Source organism: Rana temporaria, chromosome 3, assembly GCF_905171775.1.
Source record: "Rana temporaria chromosome 3, aRanTem1.1, whole genome shotgun sequence".
NCBI lineage: Eukaryota > Metazoa > Chordata > Amphibia > Anura > Ranidae > Rana > Rana temporaria.
Genome location: NC_053491.1, coordinates 427,062,734 through 427,083,679, shown reverse-complemented (window position 1 = coordinate 427,083,679; position 20,946 = coordinate 427,062,734). Strand labels below are relative to the sequence as shown.

Sequence of the window (20,946 nt, the reverse complement as noted above, 5' to 3'; positions counted from 1 at the left end):
ATGCACAGCTGCACCAGATTTTGCACTCTCCAGTTTTAGTAAATCGGCCCCATGTGTTAAGGCACATGCACCACAAATGTCAAATAAATCCCCACTTGGGCATTCGTGATACTTATCACTATGCAAACTAAAGGAACAGCACAGGGATGCAAACTGCATATTTATACTGATTCCAGCATCCATAAGAGCAGAACGTGGCTGAGTGTCCATCAGGTGAACTGGCTACATGGTGCCTCTAGAAGGCAGCACATGTGGCTAAACTCTAACCTTTCTACATGGTGTGAGTAGCAATTAAAGTGCTTGTAAAGTCTTGTATAAAAAAAAATAAACCTGTTGTTATACTTGCCTCCCCTGTGCAGTGGTTTTGCACAGGGCAGCCTGGATCCTCCTCTTCTTGGGTCCCTCTTCGCTGCTCCTGGCCCCTCCCTTCTGTTGAGTGCCCCCACAGCAAACAGCTTGCCATGGGGGCACCCGAGCTGAGCTCCAGCTCCGTGTGTCAATTCCGCATGTCCCCTTTTTCCCCAATTGGCTAACTGACTAACAGCCGTGCGAGCCAATGGCACCACTGCTGTTATAGCCAATCAGAAGGGAGAGTCCCAGACGGCCGAGGGACTTGTGGACATCGCTGTACAGAGATGGGGCTCAGGTAAGTATTGTGGAGGCTGCTGCACACAAAAGGCTTTGTAAGTTAATGGATGGAATGCGTTAAGATCAAAAAATCACCTGCCTTTACAACTCCTTTAATCAATCATAGAAGATTACTTGTTGATCAGAAGCAATGTAGGGATAGGTGGGTGCTAATGTGACAAGATATGTAAACTATGCACAAGGTGCAGTGTAAAATAACAAAATGTTGTTTAATTTTGTGTTCCAGGCCAAACATGCGAGACTCTACTCGCCCCCTGTGGCTCTGAGCCTTGTCATAATAGCGGTGTGTGCACTCCATCTGCAGACTATGAAAGCTACTCCTGCAAATGTCTTACTGGCTGGGAAGGTAATGGTCAAATTTACACATTTTCTTTGGATAATTAATGAAATGAATGGTAGAAATTTGGCTTTTGTGCAGCAATGGCCACGTCAAATGAGCATATATGTATCGGCCAAAGAAATTCTCGAATTATGGATTTTTTTGTTTTTTTTTGTAACAAAAAAGGTCTTTACAGGCAATGATGGGTCAATATTGTAGCAATTTGTAGTTTAGTGCTTATGGTGGCCGTACACGCTTCCATTAATCATTTTGTGATCGATCTCTTCCGATCAGATTTGCCAGTCTACAGTGGACAACTCATTTGATCAATCACAGGGAAGTTGATTTTGCTTGATAGTTAAGATATGATGGTAACTTATGATTGTAAGTCATTGATTGCATCTCTGTTCCCATTATGCAATCTCATCTGATCAATCAAAATACGATCGTATGAACAAGTATCTCAGTGCTGCTAATCGATGCAAAACAAACTATAAATTTTTCGCCCTGGCCAATCAACTCGGTTTGATCAAATCTGATAAAAATTGAGTTTAAATTGAGCAAAAGGGAAATTATGGCTTTTTTTTACTTAATCATTTGAAAAAAATAAATAATGAAAGCATATATGGCCACCAATTTGTATTGCCTTTTCACGGTGCTTGCAGATAGTTACAGAATCACAGCCTTCAAAAACATGCCCCCTCATAGCTCACTGGAGCGCAGGGCTGTGGAAGGGGGTGGGAGCGGCTGACTCAGGCTTTCAGCATTGGGCCGTGGAGAGGGCGGGATCGGCTGGCTCGGACTCTCAGTGCTGGGCTGTGGAAGGGGTGGGAGCGGCTGACTCAGGCTTTCAGCACTGGGCCGTGGAGAGGGCGGGATCGGCTGGCTCGGACTCTCAGTGCTGGGCTGTGGAAGGGGTGGGAGCGGCTGACTCAGGCTTTCAGCACTGGGCCGTGGAGAGGGCGGGATCGGCTGGCTCGGACTCTCAGTGCTGGGCTGTGGAAGGGGTGGGAGCGGCTGACTCAGGCTTTCAGCACTGGGCCGTGGAGAGGGCGGGATCGGCTGGCTCGGACTCTCAGTGCTGGGCTGTGGAAGAGGTGGGAGTAGCTGACTCAGGCTCTCAGCGCTGGGCTGTGGAGGGTGTGGGAACAGCTATCTCAGGCTCTCATCGCTGCTTTATCCTGCGAGGAGAAAGGCAGTTAGAGTTGTGGTGTGCTTGAGATTTTACAGCTAGCTACAAATAGTCAGAGCTCGATGGCTGCTACAGATTTGCTAATCCTAGGAAGTGCTTTATGGCTAGAGTTCATTTTCCATAAAAATCTGACATCAGAACCTTCATACGACAGAAATAACATAGAATGCTGGGTAATAGTGCCACCTACTGTTGCAGGTGAATCATGTGACATCGATGTGAATGAGTGCAACAGGAGCCCTTGCCAAAATGGTGGACAATGTACCAACCTTCCAGGTGGCTACAACTGTCTCTGTAAACCAGGATATACGGGTCACAACTGCGAGACTGATTTCAACGATTGTTTACCAAGTAAGTTGTAATGTCAATCTGGCTGTATGGGGTGGGGGGGGCTAAAAATAAAAAAGAAACAAAATTTTTAATTGCGACTAGTCCTAAATTTTTATTTATTTTTTACTTTATTTTTCTACACTCTTAGATCCCTGTCTCAATGGCGGTTCCTGCAAAGATGGGGTAAATTCCTTCTCCTGCACGTGTCTGCCTGGCTTCACCGGATCAAGATGTGTGAATGAAATCAATGAATGTCTTAGTGACCCATGCCTCAACGGAGCCACCTGCTTAGATTATGTTAACAGCTATGTGTGTTCTTGTGCTCCGGGATACACCGGGCCCATCTGCGAGACCAACATACCGGACTGTACTGAGAGGTAGGTGACTCTGAATCGCAAACTGGTTCCAGTTTGCAGGATATCTACCTACAAAATGAGTAGCCAAGCTAGGACTAAGAAACTTAAAATATTTACATGTGTTTACAAACAAAATAATAATCAGTAAATGAGCTTTGTAGCTACAGACGCTGTGGAGCAATCCGCCTCAAAGCTTACAACTGAAGCAACAAAGTCAGACTTCAGTGCTATCTTTGACTAATAGAGGATAATTGATCCAAAGTGTAAGATAGAGGAGATATATATATATATATATATATATATATATATATATTGCAAGGAATATTTTTACATTCATTTTAATAGGAATAAAAGTGATCAAAAAAAGAGGGATAAAGGGGAAAATATATAGATGGATATGAAATATATATATTTATAATTTTTTTTTTCACATTATATAAAAAAAATGCTAACTTTAGTGTTTTTTTTTTTTTTCCTTTTAAACCTGAAAGTGTTTTTTTTTTCAAATTGTGTTTAAAAAATTGCTGCGCAAATTCCCTGTGACATAAAAAATTGCAACGACTGCCAAAATATTTATTATGTTTGGACGGTTCTATGTAAATTTTCTAGAAAAAAAAGAATAGATTTTTAGATGTAGGAGAGGAAGGCCTAAGAACATGTTGCACCCCAACTACAGGCTGGAAGTGTTTAAACTCTATTCTGGAACTACAAGTCCCATACGACTAACAGCCAGAGGCATTACTCCCAAAGGCATAATAGCATTTTTGGTTCAACCACAACTGGAATACCAAGAGTTGCCTGCCCCTGGGGTAAAGGATGATAAGCGGTGAAATAAAATCATGGGTCTTGTTTTAGGTTTGCTCACAAAAGTCATCATATAAAACTGGACAGTAAATGCATTCTAATCCGCTGGAATGATTGACTTGATGACAAAGATTTCAGCAAATGTTGAATAAATTGTTTAATGGGTCCTGTCGCTGTTCTTGTAAATTAACGTAATTCTGTGCTCATTTATCTGCAGCTCTTGTTTTAATGGTGGGACCTGCAAAGATGGCGTGGACTCCTACACCTGCATCTGCCGCCCTGGCTTCACCGGATCTCACTGCCAGCACGAAGTGGATGAGTGCGCTTCCCGGCCCTGCCAGAATGGAGCTGTGTGTGTGGACAGGGTGGAGTCATATCACTGTATCTGCCCCAATGGGTACACAGGAACACAGTGCCAGGTGAGTGAAATGGGCCAGATTGCTGTAAACCAGATTTCCAAAAAAAACATTAAAATGGACCTCCTTGCAAAGTACGACTCTTAACACTTCTCTATCCTGTGAGTGCTAACTTCACTGTCCTCAAGTGATTTGGCAGTTGTTGTTTTTTTAATCAAAAAATTTAGTTTTATTAAACATACATACAAATATGTCAAATTAATCCATGAAGTATCAAACATTTTCTTACATTTTGAGCAGTTTAGCCCGGTTACTGCCACCGCTGTAGATACTACGGCGGTGACTTCAGGGAGGAGGTGGTAGTTTGCACACACTTGGGCTAACCCCGCGTACCCCCACCATGCTTCACAGGCTCTGCATGCCCATCGGCAAGACCAGAATCGGGAGAGGGATCAGTGACCATCACTCCCTCCCGTGTAACGAAAAGGGTTACTTGGGGCCAGTTCACACCATAGAAACGCAGTCTGGCTGCTTTCCAGATGCTTTTCTGCATGTGCATTTTTAACGTATTTTTGGTGCATTTATGGAGCAGTCCAGTGTTGCCCCCCCCCCACACACACACACACACACACACACCTTTAACTCTCAATAAGGACATGTGCTCTCCATTGCTTTTTACTGCGTGCTGATGGGCACTGTGCAGGTTGCATTAATTTGAAATGGGGAGGCTGCCGAAGGGCACTGATCAGGCTGCATTGATGGACTGTGACCCTTAATTTGCTTCAAAGTTCTTTATTTAAAATTGTAGGTTTTTTTTTCCTGGAACGTCCCTCTTAAAATGAAGGTGCGTGTTATACACTAATAAATACAGTATTTTTTTGTTTTTTAAATGTGTGCAACAAAAAAGGTAAAAATGTTATGACATTGAAAGGCTTAAAGGTAATTGAATAGGAAAAGGAAAGGGTTTAAGGTCCCTTGCTGATGGAGGTGAATACGTTTTACCCAGATCTTAGGCTACCAAACACACAGCATTTGGATGAATATTGCCCTTTTTGTGGTTTATATTTACCAACGGTAACGGTTGCCTCTGACACAATTGCTCCTTTATTTCAGAATTTGCTGGATCTTTGCCGTCGTTCTCCTTGCCAGAATGGAGGTCGTTGCACTCAATTAGGCCCATCTATCCGCTGTGAATGTCTTTCTGGATGGGCGGGAAGTTACTGTGATATCCCACGTGTCTCTTGTGACGTAGCAGCGAGCAGGAAAGGTGCGTATAGGGGATAAAAGCCGGTACAATGTAGCACAATGAGACTTTTATGGGTTGGCTCTTTACATATATTGTTTTTGTGTTAGGTGTTCGTGTGGATCAGCTCTGCCATGCCGGGGGAAACTGTATGAACACCGGCAACTCTCACAAGTGTTTCTGCAGAGGGGGCTACACCGGGAGCTACTGTGAGACGCCCATCAACCAGTGTGACCCAGATCCTTGTCTTAATGGAGGGTCTTGCCACAGCTACCTTGGTGGTTTTGTGTGTGAGGTGAGCAAGACTAAGGAGTCTATGGAGCGATATTATATCTGCTCTGTGTTTTTTTTTTTTTTTTCTTTGTTATTCCAAGTCAGAGGTTTTCTAGAAAGGATAAAAAACATGAAGCGTTACGCTACAAAATCGTATATAGGTTGTAGAAAATGAGGTAGTCTTATCTAGCGTTATTGATGAGCAAAGCAGGCTTAAAGGGGGAGTTCTGCTTTATGCTTTTCTGTTTTTGGCACTTTATTCTGGTTTGGATTACTGCGGCGATCCACCAGAAGTGTCCCCTCCCCACCCCCCCAAATTTAACAGTTCTCAGAAGGCTGTGGAACCATTCACAAAGGGCAGAGTGGCGGGTGACCGGCTTTGAAGCCACAAGGAGTCTCAATCCGGCTGTCCATAGTAAACCTGTCGCTGCTGATGACCCGAAGACCGATTAAAGAAGCAGTTTGGGTGCAACAAATCGCAGCAAATGGCGGTAAAAAATTCCGCAAAATCGCGGCAAAACGCTACGCTCAGGTGTGAATGCAGCCTTGGGCATACCCAGGCTTGGAATTGTTAACAAGGTAAAATACACCAATTAAAATAAAAAAGCTCAGTTATAACCTAATAAACATGGTGTTGGTAACCAAGGCCTAAGATCACTTCTTTTGTGGTAGCTGGAGAGTGTGAAGTAGACCTCTGAGGACTTTCCTCATTGCGTAGCTGCTAAATTAAAAAAAATGTTTAATACAGGACGAAGAACCTCTAAGGTTTTGTTATACAAGTACATATCATGTAATGGGGTTTGTGGTCTAGCATCTGTTATGTTGGGGACATTGGATGGTATGGTCACCTCAAGCTTTTCTTAAAGGAGGTACACCTTGTATTTTTTTGTTTATAATGTTATCTGTTTTCCTAGTGCGTGGCTGGATTTGAAGGAACAAACTGTGAAATAAACATAGATGAGTGCCAGTCTCACCCATGTCAGAATGGAGGGTCCTGTATTGACCTGATTGGTCGTTACATCTGCTCCTGTCCTCCAGGAACCCTCGGTAAGCATGTAGACTGGATTATCCCACATGTCCTTATTAGTAATGTGCCAAAAATGTAATAGATTCTTAGTTTTGTATTACAGCTTTCTCTAAACAAATGGCATTCTAATTCTAGCGTTTTAATTGGCTAGCATTTATCTAGAATATGCTGCTTGCTTTAGATCAAAGGATTGGTGGAACATTCATTTTAGCTGCATAAAATTGCAAATTAAATACAATAAATGACGAAAGCTTGATGTTTTATTCGGGGATAATAAACCAATAAATACGAAAACGTTTTTTGCAGTGATAACAAATATAGCAAATATGTGAGCTCTGAAGTACCTTTTGTGCGTTTGTAGTTATATTGTGGTGAAAATATGATTCCAACAGCTGTGAAAATTGGAGTTTAGGGTTTATCTAAGACCCTGTAGCTAGTAAATGGGTACAGTAGGGTCCAGGGTTATTAAACTTTTCAATCCATAGACCAAATGGTCATCATACTAAGGCCCAAGTAGAGAATGCTTACCAAAATGTCAGCAAAGACCATTGACGGTGACCGAATAAAACGTTGCAGATGCTCTGCACTATTTTTTATAAGCTTTAGTAAAGCATAGAGGAAAGTTCTGCAAAATACAGTTATTTTATTTTTTTGCCGTTTTCTTTACGGTCAGGGTAAGGGTGGTGCTGGCATGGGTGGAAGTAATGTTTTCATCTCGGGAATGCTTTTTTGCAAGTAATTAACCACATTATAGTCTCGGAGCAGTAATATATGATTTGAAACCTAGATAAAAGTGTACTGTATCGCTCATCACAGATTTTGCACTTGGACAAACCTAGGCTATGTCTAGTAAATTGTCATTTGGTGGCACATCACAAACACCTCTGTGACCCCACATAAGCTGACCATACACTGTAAGCTGCTTCTGTTTATGTAAGAATATTTTGCATTCTCATAACCGCATTTAATGTATAATTTTACAGGAGTGCTGTGTGAGATTAATGAAGATGACTGTTCCACTCTCACCCCTTCTGGGCAGTTCAAATGTTTGAACAATGGGACCTGTGTGGATAAAGTTGGGGGCTACCGCTGCAACTGCCCTCCAGGCTACACTGGCGAGAGATGTGAGGGTGACATCAACGAGTGCCTGTCTGGGCCTTGTGTGGCACACAACACTCGTGACTGCATTCAGATGGCCAATGATTATCAGTGCAAATGCAAAAATGGCTATACAGGTAAGATGGTTGTGTGATGGAGGGGGAAAATAAATGCTAGAGAGCAGCTGGTAAAACTCATCTAGTCAGTGTATACATTCATCAAGAAAGCACTATTAAATGGTGATATGTAATCGTTATTCTACTTTATTATTAATCTTTATTAAATCTTGCTGTCTTTACGCACGCATGAAAAATCACCTGCATATGCACAGATCTGCCAACAGGCCCTATGTAGCACAATTGTGGTGCCGGGGGGGGGGGGGGGGGGGCGCAAATTCACCTGGTAGCCTGAAGTTCCATTTTAAGAGGAGACTTGTATTTTTTAAATTATTTTCTTCAGGAAATCCCTAACAAGGAAGCCATTTAGTGTGTCTATCAATCTTGGTAGTGTAGGAATGTAATATTAAATATAATTACGATGTTTCAGGACGCCGCTGCCAGAGTGTGGTAAACACATGTGAGTCTCGTCCTTGTCAAAATGGAGGTGTCTGCCGTGTGACAGTAAACACCCCTCTGGGGTACACCTGCCGCTGTCCTACAGTAAGTACTTGTCTTTTGCATTTGAAAGCTACGCCAATCTATAATCCTTATTCACTCATAATATATTGTTGTCTTATTATAGGGCTTCACTGGACTTCACTGTGAGCGGCCTCTAAATTCCTGTCGAGACTCTGATTGTCCAACTGGCTTCTCCTGTGTCCCTTCATCTCAGGGCCCTCGTTGTGTCTGCCCTCCAGGTGTTGTCTGCCGAAATGACACCATCCTGCGGTCTCCCCCTCAATCAGCCTGCTCCCCTTCACCTTGCCAAAACGGAGCTCGGTGTGGCACTACTGACAAGTTCCCTTATTTTACCTGCCACTGTCCGCCAGACTTCCTTGGACCACGGTGTGATATAAGGGCCCCCCCATTTGAGGACCCAGAATGTGGCCCACAACCCTGCCCCAGCAAGATGGGTGATGGCCGCTGTGACCGGGAGTGCAATTCTAAAGAATGTCACTGGGATGGTGGAGATTGCGCTCTGACTGTGGATGACCCGTGGAAGAATTGTCCTTCACAAAGCTGCCAGCTTCTGTTCAATAATTCCAAATGTGATTTGCAGTGCGCGTCGGCTGAGTGTCTCTATGACAACTTTGACTGCCGGGAGAAGACTGAACATAGCTGCAAGTAAGAGACCTGAAATGCTGTTGAGAATTTGGGGTTGACTTTCAGCCATTTTGTTTTATATTAGATTCATTTTAAAGTCCCAAAAGCAGGCACCACAGGGTGTCTTCTATTACTTTAGTAAGCTGTAAATAAAACTGTAACCCAATGCTACTGGTTTCAAAAAAGCAGCCTTTTCTGTAAAATTTGGGGATTTTTATACTTTTTTAGAATTCACAGGTTTTCTTTTAATTAGTTGATATATTAGCTGTCTAAAGTGAACCTGTTCTTTGCCCGTGAAGGGGAAAACTGCTTTGTTTTAAAGCTGAACTCCAGAATAAGCTCCTGTTGTCTGGCTACAATGTTTATTCTTCCTTGAATCCTGGTGTACTACTTCCAGATCTGTGGGGTAATCCAGGGTGAGACTTGACCTATGTGCAGGAGCTTCTTGTAATAAAGACCAATCACTGCTGCTCTCTCTCTCCTAGTACAGAATGACTGGTCTTGTCTCCGCCCCCTCTTGTAGTTCTGTAGGCAGTTTGTAGTAGATGGCGCCTGCTGGGCCCCTCCCACAGCTCTGGTCTATTCACAGATTATGTACAGAACAGTCAGGATGTAAATGCTTGTCTATAATATCTGGGTTTCATGCACACAAAGTAGATTTAAATCCTTTCTACCCATTTTAGTCCTATATTTAATTGAAAACCTGGAGTTCAGCCTTATTTTTGCTCTCTTAGCAGCATATGCTTCACGTCCTTTTACTCCTCTGCTGCTCCATGTAGGAGCTTGGTATGGAGGAAAGTACTGAGTCTATAGATTTGTATGTTACAATTTTTGGACTATGGACTCGGGTTTAAAATCCTCTGAATGGCAGCTTTGCTTGGCCCGCAGCACTCCTGTGTACCTAATATTACAGAGGATTTCCTTTTGGCTCTAGGTGTTTAAAGGAGCAGCAGGGGAGCAAAACAAGTTGGGGTATATGTTGCGAATGTGTTGTCTCTAATCATAAGGAACAGCGTTTCTAAAGTGTCAAACTGATTTTCTTCTGTGACAGCCCCGTCTACGAACAGTACTGTATGGACCACTATGGAGATGGTCGGTGCGACCAGGGATGTAACTCGGAGGAGTGTGGCTGGGATGGTCTTGACTGTGCCGGAGGCCGGGATGGAGAGCAGCTGGCAGAGGGAGTGCTGGTAATTGTGGTTCTGCTCCCTCCTGAACAGCTTCTAAAGGAAAGCAAATCATTCCTGCTGAGACTCAGCGTCATCCTGCGTACCTCTCTTCGCTTCCGTGTGGATAAAGATGGCCAGTACATGATTAAACCATACAGGAGAAGCCAGGCAGCGGAGCGGAGGGAGAAGCGAGAGCTGGACAGTGACATCATAGGGTGAGCACATGTTTGTTGGGAAGAGCATTCAAGTAATCTGTCCTGCAGCTCTAGTGGATGGTGTTTGTATGTTTAAAGCTGGCTATACATGTATTTTTTTTTTTTTTTTTTTTGCCTCCACTAGGGCTTATAAAAAAAGAGGGATTTCGCTATGCACACACTTTAGATGGATGGGGGAATCCTCCCCACTGTGTTATTGTATTCTGACAGCTGGATCAGAATACACTGATCAGCACTGCAGTCGATTGGCTGCAGTGCTGATAGAACAAATGTTTTTCAACATTCCAGTTTGAGAGGAGTCGATCATTAGGTCAACTCCTCTCCAACAGGAATAGCCATAGATGTCTCAAAATTTGGCCAGCCCCAGCATTAAAGCGGTACTAAATTCTCCAATATACTCGCCTCCACCTTCCAGGGACAGCAACAGTTAGATTCCTCGCCGGCCACTGTTGTCTTCTCCCTGGGTGCCAGTTAATCGGCCTCTTGAGAGATGTCCTCCTGTGCAATTCGTATGGGAGTCGGTCATTCCTGCATAGCTAAAGTATGCCGGGAATGTACACTGAGCTGCACATGGGTTGCTCAGTGTACATTGGATGGAAAACTGCAAGCAGGGAGGTAAGTGCGTATTATTGCAGAAGAGACATAGTTGGGGTTGATTTACTAAAACTGGAGAGTGCAAAATCTGGTGCAGCTGTGCATGGTAGGCCTATCGGCTTATAAATTTTGCTTGTTCAATTAAGCTTTGACGGGAAAAAAAAAACCCGGGAGCTGATTGGTTTCTATGCAGAGCTGCACCAGATTTTCCACACTCTAGCTTTTGTAAATCAACCCCAATATATTCTGCAATAAAAAACTGCCTGCTCAGTTTTCTGTTTTAGGTTTAATTTAGATTTGGCTCCTCTTTAACTTTACCCTAGCTTCCATTAAAGAAAAATCATGCATTCCTACCTTAAAAACTTGAGCTAATTGCTCACTAAAGACAAAGTAGCCAAACCATAGAAAGGCCCTTAGACTCCCAACAAGTTACTCATTGCTAAAATAAGAATATACAGTATAGCACAGTGATGGCAAACCTTAGCAACCCAGATGTTTTGGAACTACATTTCCCATGATGCTCAACTTCACTGCCAAGTGCATGAGTATCATGGGAACTGTAGTTTCAAAACATCTGGGTGCCAAGGTTCACCATCACTGGTATAGAGCATATAAACATACACATTATAATCCAGGCTCAATGCTTTTCCTTAGATGTGGGCTTCATGGATAAGCAAATTTTGCCAAGAGTAAACAAATCTCTGAAAGTGTATTGGAACAGTTTATAGTTCCACAGATCTTCAAAAGCTTGTGGCTATCAAATTCTCCCAGCTAGATCGAGCGAAAAGTTCTGCACATGCTTACTCTTGCAACCAAAGAAAAAAAAAAAGTTAATGTAAATGTAGTTGAATGATTATTCATGATTTGCTTTTGATAATGTGTATCAAAATCTTTATTGCGCGACAGTGTTCTAGTGTCTTATAATTCAATGTAATGGACAATTTAACATTTTTGTTTTACTTTGGAATGTTACTTTAGAAAATAAGTAATTGATACAGTTTTGATCGAAGCTGATCCTTAAAGTGGAAGTCCATGCTAAAACTAAAATCCCTGCATCTGTAGACACCCCCAATCTAAAACTAACCTATCTAGCCCTGTAAAGAACAAAATTAGTATATACACCTTTTTTTGAAGATGATCTGACCGGATCCCACGCTAAGCTGTCAGCCATGGCTTTGCTGTGGAGGTGGGCGCAGAGTACACATCTGGCAACGGAAGCGCCATAGTAAGTCTATGGGTGACGTCACTTCCCATTCATTTCACAGCCGTTGTCGGCCGTGTTCTCTGCAGAGCTTCCGCCGCTGGAGATCGGGTCAGATCGACTTCAGAAAAGGTATGTATACTCATTTTCTTTTTCTTTACAGGGCTAGATAGGTTAGTGTTAGATTCTGGGTGTCTATAGATGCAGGGATTTTAGTTTTTAGCATGGACTTCCACTTTAACAGTTCCAACAGAGTGGGATCTTAAACTGTGGCTATAGATGTATAACTGGAGGGTAATCCATTTAAAAAATTAATGCCATATGTATAAATCCAGGATTGTGACTTGTGCAGCAGCCCCGAAGTTTCAGCATTTATTATACTGGAAATGTGTTACAAAGCAGGAGAGCAATGGTATGGCTTTGTTAAATAGACCCCCAATGTTCTGACTTCTGTTTTTGTTTGACAGGTCTGAGGTGTTGTTGGAAATCGACAATCAGCTGTGTAAAAAGCACGTCGACAAAGACCAATCCGAGTGCTTCCCAGATACGAAAAATGCTGCTGATTTCCTGGCTGCATTGAGTGCCGTGGACAGACTTCATTTTCCTTATCCAATTAAATCTGTGCGCAGTAAGTCATATGTTTGTCCTTATTAAAAGTAATGTAACGAATCAGAGAGGAAATGGAAGACTTCATCATTTTATGTCTCCTCCCAGGTGATAAGATTGAAGAACCACCCCAGTCATTGCATCTTCTTCCACTAGTGGGCGTAGTTGGGCTGTTGATCTTGATTGTGATAGTGCTGGGCGTCCTGGTATCTCGCAGGAAGCGAGCACACAGCACATTATGGTTCCCAGAAGGATTCATATTGAAAAAGGATAGAGACAGACGTGAGCCTGTGGGGCAGGATGCTCTTGGACTTAAGTAAGAAAAGCACCGGTGCCTCCTATGTTGCATATTGGTCTTTTTTTTATTTAACTTTGCTTATGCTGTGATTCTCTTTTAAGGAATATCACTAAACCAGAACTTCTCATGGAGGATCCTTCTGAAGACTGGACTGAGGCGGACTGTCCTGAGACTAAAAGACTAAAGGTCAGTGCTAGGGGAGTGATATTGTAACTGATACAGTTGCTATAAAAATACATGTTGGAAGCTCCATGCTAAATCTAAGGCGGTGACATTTGCGCTCCACCTTTTTTTTAGCGTCACTGCCTCGTAGCAATTTTTCCAATTTGAGGCTTGTATACATTGATTGAGAAGCATCTGTATACATGTCTGGTTTTCATATACAGAATATCAAGGTGCAGTCATGGATGGAAGAGTATTCTATATGGTAGGCTAAAGGCAGCCATAGATGGATCGAATCTTGGCCGGTTCATCAGGGATATATATATATATATATATATATATATATATATATATATATATATATATAATATATAATATATATTAGTATTGTGTGTGCATATAATATATTATATCTTTTTTTTTTTGTAAATTGACTACAACAGTCTCACTTCCATTTCTTATAGACTGAGGAGCTTTCCCCCTGTCGCCAAGATCCGGTGGACCCACGGCCTTGGACACAGCACCACTTAGCTGCTGCAGATATCAGACTTCCACCAGCTACGGCGCTGACTCCCCCACAGGGTGACTATGAGACAGATGGCATGGATGTTAACGTGAGAGGCCCAGGTGAGCAGCAACACTGCTTTTAAGTACAGAGCAGAGTTCACATTTAGGCATACAACATGGTATTTTTAGTGGCACAGCAATTAGAATGATGCTACATCTGGTTAAGTGAAAACTACAAAACTGGACATACAAGACACTTTTGATGTCTCTGGGACTTGGTATTTAGGAGTTACTGGAGAGGGGGGGCGGGGGGGTCTAAGTTACGTACATAACGCTGTTGTCAAAACTACAAAACTGGACATACAAGACACTTTTGATGTCTCTGGGACTTGGTATTTAGGAGTTACTGGAGAGGGGGGGCGGGGGGGTCTAAGTTACGTACATAACGCTGTTGTCAATCACTTATGCCAGGAATACAAAAAAAGTTTGCAGAAATCCCCAGTGTACTAAATTTTCCTGATGGGCTGTGAAAATATGCCCCTAAAGAAGTTTAAAAGAAAAAAAAAAACTTTCAGAACCCTATAAATTTACTTCCTGGGCCAATTTGGTTTTAGGGTCCAGGTTTTACTGGCCACTGTCCAAAATGGAAATTTTTATGGAGAATTGTTGAACGGTTTTGGGCACCACATGGGCTTCTTTATATTTTCTTGCCACTCTTATTCATTTCACTCTTACTCATTTAGTACTGGAATGCGATGGAAATCTGATCTCTCTCCTCTGATTCCATTTGTAGATGGATTCACCCCACTGATGTTGGCATCCTTCCTGGGAGGTGGGTTGGAGCCAGAGTCTCAGGAAGATGAGGAAGAAGGGGAAGCATCGGCCATTTCTGACCTTATCTGCCAAGGGGCATCTCTTGGGGCACAGACAGATCGAACCGGTGAGACGGCTCTACATCTGGCAGCAAGGTATGCCAGAGCAGACGCAGCCAAGAGACTTCTGGATGCTGGAGCTGATCCCAATGCTCAGGATAATACAGGACGTACCCCATTACATGCTGCTGTGGCTGCTGATGCTCAAGGCGTTTTTCAGGTAAGTTGCTCCCTTGATGTGGGTTTTTTCTTTGTGATAGCTGTAAGTAGTATGCATCGTTCTCTAATAACACTTCTACCAACAGATCCTCATCAGAAACCGCTCCACAGATCTGGATGCTCGAATGGGTGATGGCTCTACTGCACTGATTTTGGCTGCCCGACTGGCAGTGGAGGGGATGGTGGAGGAGCTTATTGCCTGCCATGCTGATGTCAATGCTGTGGATGAACTCGGTTAGTATAGAGCTGATCGTCTGCCTTTATTTTAAAAGTTAAGAGCGTCCGACTTTTCCAGCAGGTGTATTCTAAACAAAGGTTTGAATATATTCTCTTGTTCCTCCTCTCCAGGCAAGTCTGCTCTGCATTGGGCTGCGGCTGTGAATAACATTGAAGCCGCTCTGGCTTTGCTGAAGAATGGAGCCAACAAAGACATGCAGGACAGCAAGGTGCGTGTATTGGTGAATGTACAGGGATCACGTGTGCTGTTTGTCGTATAATTTTTTTCAATATAAGTTCAACAGTATTAACTGGATCAATTCAGACTCTTAACCAGTGATATCCCCCCCACCCCCAAACTGATTCCTCACCTTCTGTTTAAACTGAATTACACCTCCTCATCTAATGATTGAAGCCTCCTTTACTCACTACTTTTTAGACTGGCTGCTTTCTATTCAAGTGCTTATTAAAGCGGAGTTCCACCCAAAAGTGAAACTTCCGCTTTAAGTACTCCCCGCCCCCTTGTAATTTTTTGGGGGGGAAGTGGATTCTTCGTTTTTTGAAGGGGACTTCCTATCCCACTTCCTACGGGCCACCTAGACGACGACTCCTCTCCCCCCTAGGCGGCCCCTCCCTCTAGGCCATCTTTTGGGACACGTAACAGGTCCCAGAGGATTGCCTATCCACTCAAAGAGTGCAGCGCGCGTCCGGCCGTGAAGGCACAAGCGGTCATGGCCAGGTGCCCACACTTCTAATGATGGCATCGTGGCGATGAGCGGGCCTCCGTGCGGCCGCATCACTGGACCGTGGGACAGGTGAGTGTCTGTTTTAATAAACTAAAAATAGCCTGGAACTCGCTTTAATCTATATACCGTGACCCAGCACTGCACAAACGTTGTCTTCCATTTTTGGCTAAATGACGGCCACTTTTATTGCTAACCGCATATTTTACTTAAAAAAAATACATTTTATGGGGGGGGGGGATTATAAGCTGGAACTCCGAGGCAGGGGAAGATGGGCAATTTTTAGTGACCATGTCCTACAAACCACCTACCTTTTTTATAAACCTTGAATTGTTTCTGGTTTGTTATTGACTGTTGTATTGTTTCAAGCCGGCAGTGTATTGTTCCAGTATTGCTGTGTTCTCATAGGCTTCAGCTTGTCTAAGAGCTATGGGCTAGATTCAGGTAGGGCGACGTAACTTTATGCGGGCGTATCGTATGTTATTTACGCTACGCCGCCGCAATTTAGAGAGGCAAGTGCAGTATTCACAAAGCATTTGCTCCGTAAGTTGCAGGGGCGTAGCGTAAATTGGCCGGCGTAAGCCTGCCTAATTCAAATGTGGAAGAGGTGGGCGTGTTTTATGGAAATTAATCGTGACCCCACGTAAATGACGTAACGAACGGCGCATGCGCCGTCCGTGGACGTATCCCAGTGTGCATGCTCCAAATCACGTTGCAAATAGTCAATGCTTTCGACGTGAACGTAACCTACGCCCAGCCCTATTCTGAATCGACTTACGCAAACAACGTGAAATTCGACGGCGGTTCCGACGTCCATACTTAACATTGGCTGCGCCATCTTATTGGTGGTTTATCTTTGCGCCTAAAAACGCCTTACATAAATGGCGTATCTTACATGCGATGGGTGAGCGTACGTTCGTGAATAGGCGTATCTACGTCATTTACATATTCTCATCGTAAATCGACGTACACGCCCCTAGCGGCCAGCATAACTATGCAACTAAGATGCGACCGGCGTAGGAGACTTACGCCGGTCATATCTTGGCAACATTTAAGCGTATCTCAATTTGAGCATACGCTTAAATATACGACGGCGCGGATTCGGACTTAAGACGGCGTATCTGCTGATACGCCCGTCGTAAGTCTACCTGAATCAAGCCCTATGTATACAAGAAGCTTTTGCAAAGCATTTGAGAAGCTTTAACCACCTCCGGTGCGCCGTTATATCAAATGGCTGGCAGCAGCTCCCTTGTTCTGGGACAACATCATGTGATGTCGTCCCACCCTCGCCACAATGTCCCTGGGAAACGGCACATCACCAATCTTGGCAAAAAGCTGAAGACGAGGCTCTTTACCCATGTGATCAGCTGTGTCCAATCACAGCTGATTGCATATAAGCAAGGAAATGCCGGTTATCTGCATTCCTTTCCTCACACTGACGGCATGTAAGGGGTCAAGGAGAGCCGATCAGCGGCATTTCCTCACAGGGAAGATCTGCACTGATTATCGGTGCAGCCCAGCAGTGATGCCAGTCAGTGCCCATCGGTGAAGGAGAAAAATTGCTTACATTTTATTACAGAAACTTTTTTTTTGGGCTTTTGTTTCATTTTTTTTTGCAATAATTAAAACTCTTGGTGATTTAAATACCACCAAACGAAAGCTCTATCCGTCTAAAAAAAAATAAAAAATAAATACACATTTTGTTTAGGTACAGCATTGCATGACTGCGCAATCATCATTCACAGTGTGACAGGAAGGGGGTAAAAGTGCAAGTGATTAAGCAACTTTTGTGAAGCCTTTAAAGAACTATTCAGTTCTAGTTTTATGTCTTTACAGAGATCCTTGTGGGAGTGTTGACTTAATTTAAATCTTCTGCTAGCAGGCTTCATTAGGCTTTTAAACAAGTAGTGCTAAAGTTTACTTAGCCTGCCATCAGCTTGCTTAAAGTGACAGGCTGCCTCCTGTTAAGATCTATGGTTGACATTCCCACACTAGAGCTGAGGGGTACTTTTAAAAGCTTCAACAAAGCTTGCAAATGCTTTATAAAAACTGAAGCATGTGTGAAGAAGGCCTTACCGTCAGGTGTGTATGTCCATTGATGGACACAAGCCACTTTCTGTAGCCTAACTATACTGGATTGTGAAATTTTAATCTTTGCACTGTTGTAAATTTGAGAATTGTTTTTCAATAGTAACTATATGTACTAACCTATATTGCTGTTCTACCCTTCAGGAGGAAACCCCATTGTTCCTAGCTGCCCGAGAAGGAAGTTATGAAGCAGCAAAGGTTCTGCTCGATCACTATGCAAATCGTGAGATTACTGATCATATGGACCGCCTTCCTCGAGACATAGCTCAGGAGAGGCTACACCACGACATTGTTCAGCTCCTAGAAGAACATAATGCTGTCAGGGGTTCCCAAGGGACAATGGGAGGGCACACCATGTCACCACTACTCTGTCCTCCTAATGGTTACATGGGCAATATGAAGCAGACCCCTCAAGGCAAGAAAAACCGCCGGGCAAGCAACAAAGCAGGCGGAGCAAGCCTGAGTCGTGGAGAAGCTAAGGAAGCGAAAAACAGAAACAAGAAGCTGTCTCTTGACTGCCCATCTGGCAGCAGCGGTCTGCTGGAGAGCTCGGTGACACTCTCACCTGTTGACTCCCTTGATTCACCGCGTGCTTACAATGGAAATCCTGGCTCCCCAGCAATGGCTGCCCCTGGCACATATCACCTTGGCTCCCTGTCTGTGCCCTCCACCCCTCTTGTGAACGGCCTTATGGAGGGGCCTTTTGCTGTGTCTTTGGCTCGTCTAAATGAGATCGGGGAAGCCCAAGGAAATGCCTTAATGGCCCTTCAAGGCAGAGTGCCACTGCAGCGTGCACCAAGCTGTGTGGTGAATGGCTTAAATATTGGCATGCTGAGCGCAGGCAACATTCCCTTTGCGTGGCAGACCCAGGTGCCCTCTTCACATCCCTCACGCATCATGGCAGGAGCTCCTGCGGGTTCAGTGCCTAACTTGCATCAGCTGCATGCCCAGCAAGTTATGATGCTGCAGAACCAGATGGCAATGCAGAGTCCAGTGAAGATCAACATGGATCCACAGTGCCAGATGGGCCCAGTTGCTCCAAACACCGCTCACTTGCGACAGCAGAGCATGCCACATGTAGCCGAGAGGTCAATTCAAGCAGTTACCCCCTCGGAAGGAAACTACTTTAAACAGCAGAGTGTACCCAACGAGGGCCGCATCCAGACACCACCATCTATGACCGCTCCTCAGCAAACCTTCGCACCTTCTCAAGAGGAAACCCCAAAACACTATCTTCACATGCCAACTGAGCACCCCTACCTGACCCCCTCTCCCGAGTCTCCAGAGCAGTGGTCCAGCCCATCTCCTCACTCTGTGTCAGAGTGGTCTGACACTACCCCTAGCCCAGTCGTAGTGGGTGGGACCCACGGGCAGACATCCCACTTATCTGAGCAAACCAACATGCAAGTGTTTGCCTGACCGACATAAGACCTGCCATCACTTTGTAGTGCCTTCACCCATTTTTCCTGTTTCCCCTCTTTGACTCTCTCGTTTACCTTTTCATTACTTTTCTCTTTTTTTAACCCTCAAATTGTATAGTGTTTTGGAGCACTACAAAGCAGAATATGAAGTCTCCAGTGATTTTATAAGAATGTTTTATGACGGGACCATGAAGAAAAAAAAAAAACTTTTATCTACAACGGGACCAATTTTAAAAACTTTTTGTATAGACGTTTTCTAACGCGATCTTATTAGTTTTGAAGGAAAACTGCAGCTTGATGTCTTTTTTTTTTTTTTTTTTTTTTTTTTAATTCAGGCTATAATCGTATTATTTGCAACAAAAAAGAAATGTTACAATTTTAAAGAGGGTGTCCCCCTGTTATATGTTTTTTTTAAGCTAATTTCACTGCCCTGCACTGCTCCTATTCTGGGGCAATCGTATGTCATTAGATGGACTTGTGTATAAAGTTAAGAGTTTATTCATTTTTTATTTTTCCCCCAATTTCTCTTTTAAACCATTATACATAAACTGCCGTGTGAACTGTCACATAGAATATGGTACGGAATTTAGCAAGAAAGGTTTCTTTGTAGAGGAAAAAAGGTCGTAAAAATGAATTTCTGCCCTGTCTTATTGGAACAAAATTGTTGCAGTATTTTAAAATTGTAATTTAACATTTTGGTCCTTTTGCAGCTCTTTTTAAAATATCTGTCTACACAAGTAGACCTTTTATGTGTGATAGTTAAATGGTGTCTTGAAACAGGTTTAGGTCATTCCTTGATAGCGGTTTTCATGGTGGGATTAAACGGCACTGCTGTTCCTCTGTGTACCTCAGTTGCTCCTTTTAACATGCCATTCAGTTCCACAACACTAAGGTAGGTCCTTCTGTTCTGTACTTGAAAAGAAGGATTTTGTTTTCAAGGGATAACTTAAACTTTTTTTACATGACCATTCAGCTATGATTCAAACAATTTAAGGTACAAAGCCTTTAAAGGAAACACGATAAAAGAAATATATAGGATGCCATTGCTGAGATATTTTTGAAAATACTAGTGAAGATGCAATGTTTTCTGTGGCTTCGCAATGTTGTGAGGCCCCGATTTATGAAGCAAGAATATATTCGTGGCTTGCTCACATCTGCAGCAGGGACTCTCCTTTTAAAAAGCGATCCATGCTCGGATTACTTTCCAAAGGTGTTTGACAGGCGGTGAAGAGGCGATTTGTCTCCTCTTCACCACCTGATTCAGTTGTCGTACTTCTGCACCGCAATCGTGTGCATTGCGCGTAGTTTCAGAGCAGCCGCATAGAATTGCATTGAACGGTGGCACATTCTACCGAAAGCAACATGCTATTAAAGTTTTGCAGCAGTCGCGGACTCAAAATGTGTACAGCTGTGAGTAACTGTTAGTGTTGAGGCGGGCAGTCGAGGGGGCATTTACTACTCTCTGGTTACACATGGGAGCAAGGGTTAAGGGTAGTTGGATCTGCCACGTTGTTTTGAATTTGTGGGGTTTTGTTCACTCAGGCTTCATCTTGCACAAGAGTAATGGGCCAGATTCAGGTAGAAGTGCGGCGGCGTAACGTATCGTAGATACGTTACACCGCCACAAGTTTTCATCGCAAGTGCCTGATTCACAAAGCACTTGCGATGAAAACTACGCCGGCGGCCTCTGGCGTAAGCCCGCGTAATTTAAATGGGCGTGTGCCATT

The 20,946-nt window shown here is 43.6% G+C and overlaps 1 protein-coding gene across 1 annotated transcript in view; it reads left to right on the top strand.

Annotated features, from left to right (window-relative positions):
* The window catches only part of NOTCH3 (notch receptor 3), a 114,413-nt gene extending 95,057 nt beyond the window's left edge, over positions 1 to 19,356 (top strand). Inside the window, exons 16-34 of the mRNA XM_040346266.1 lie at positions 875 to 994; positions 2,358 to 2,510; positions 2,638 to 2,866; positions 3,867 to 4,068; positions 5,119 to 5,272; positions 5,359 to 5,543; positions 6,436 to 6,568; positions 7,532 to 7,783; positions 8,193 to 8,305; positions 8,388 to 8,929; positions 9,960 to 10,292; positions 12,555 to 12,715; positions 12,802 to 13,009; positions 13,093 to 13,177; positions 13,618 to 13,780; positions 14,454 to 14,752; positions 14,838 to 14,985; positions 15,100 to 15,197; positions 17,943 to 19,356. Of these exons, the coding sequence (XP_040202200.1) occupies positions 875 to 994; positions 2,358 to 2,510; positions 2,638 to 2,866; positions 3,867 to 4,068; positions 5,119 to 5,272; positions 5,359 to 5,543; positions 6,436 to 6,568; positions 7,532 to 7,783; positions 8,193 to 8,305; positions 8,388 to 8,929; positions 9,960 to 10,292; positions 12,555 to 12,715; positions 12,802 to 13,009; positions 13,093 to 13,177; positions 13,618 to 13,780; positions 14,454 to 14,752; positions 14,838 to 14,985; positions 15,100 to 15,197; positions 17,943 to 19,217 (4,853 nt within the window). The 3' untranslated portion in view covers positions 19,218 to 19,356. The remainder of the gene's footprint in view (positions 1 to 874; positions 995 to 2,357; positions 2,511 to 2,637; positions 2,867 to 3,866; positions 4,069 to 5,118; positions 5,273 to 5,358; positions 5,544 to 6,435; positions 6,569 to 7,531; positions 7,784 to 8,192; positions 8,306 to 8,387; positions 8,930 to 9,959; positions 10,293 to 12,554; positions 12,716 to 12,801; positions 13,010 to 13,092; positions 13,178 to 13,617; positions 13,781 to 14,453; positions 14,753 to 14,837; positions 14,986 to 15,099; positions 15,198 to 17,942) is intronic.
* The last annotated feature ends 1,590 nt before the right edge of the window (positions 19,357 to 20,946 follow it).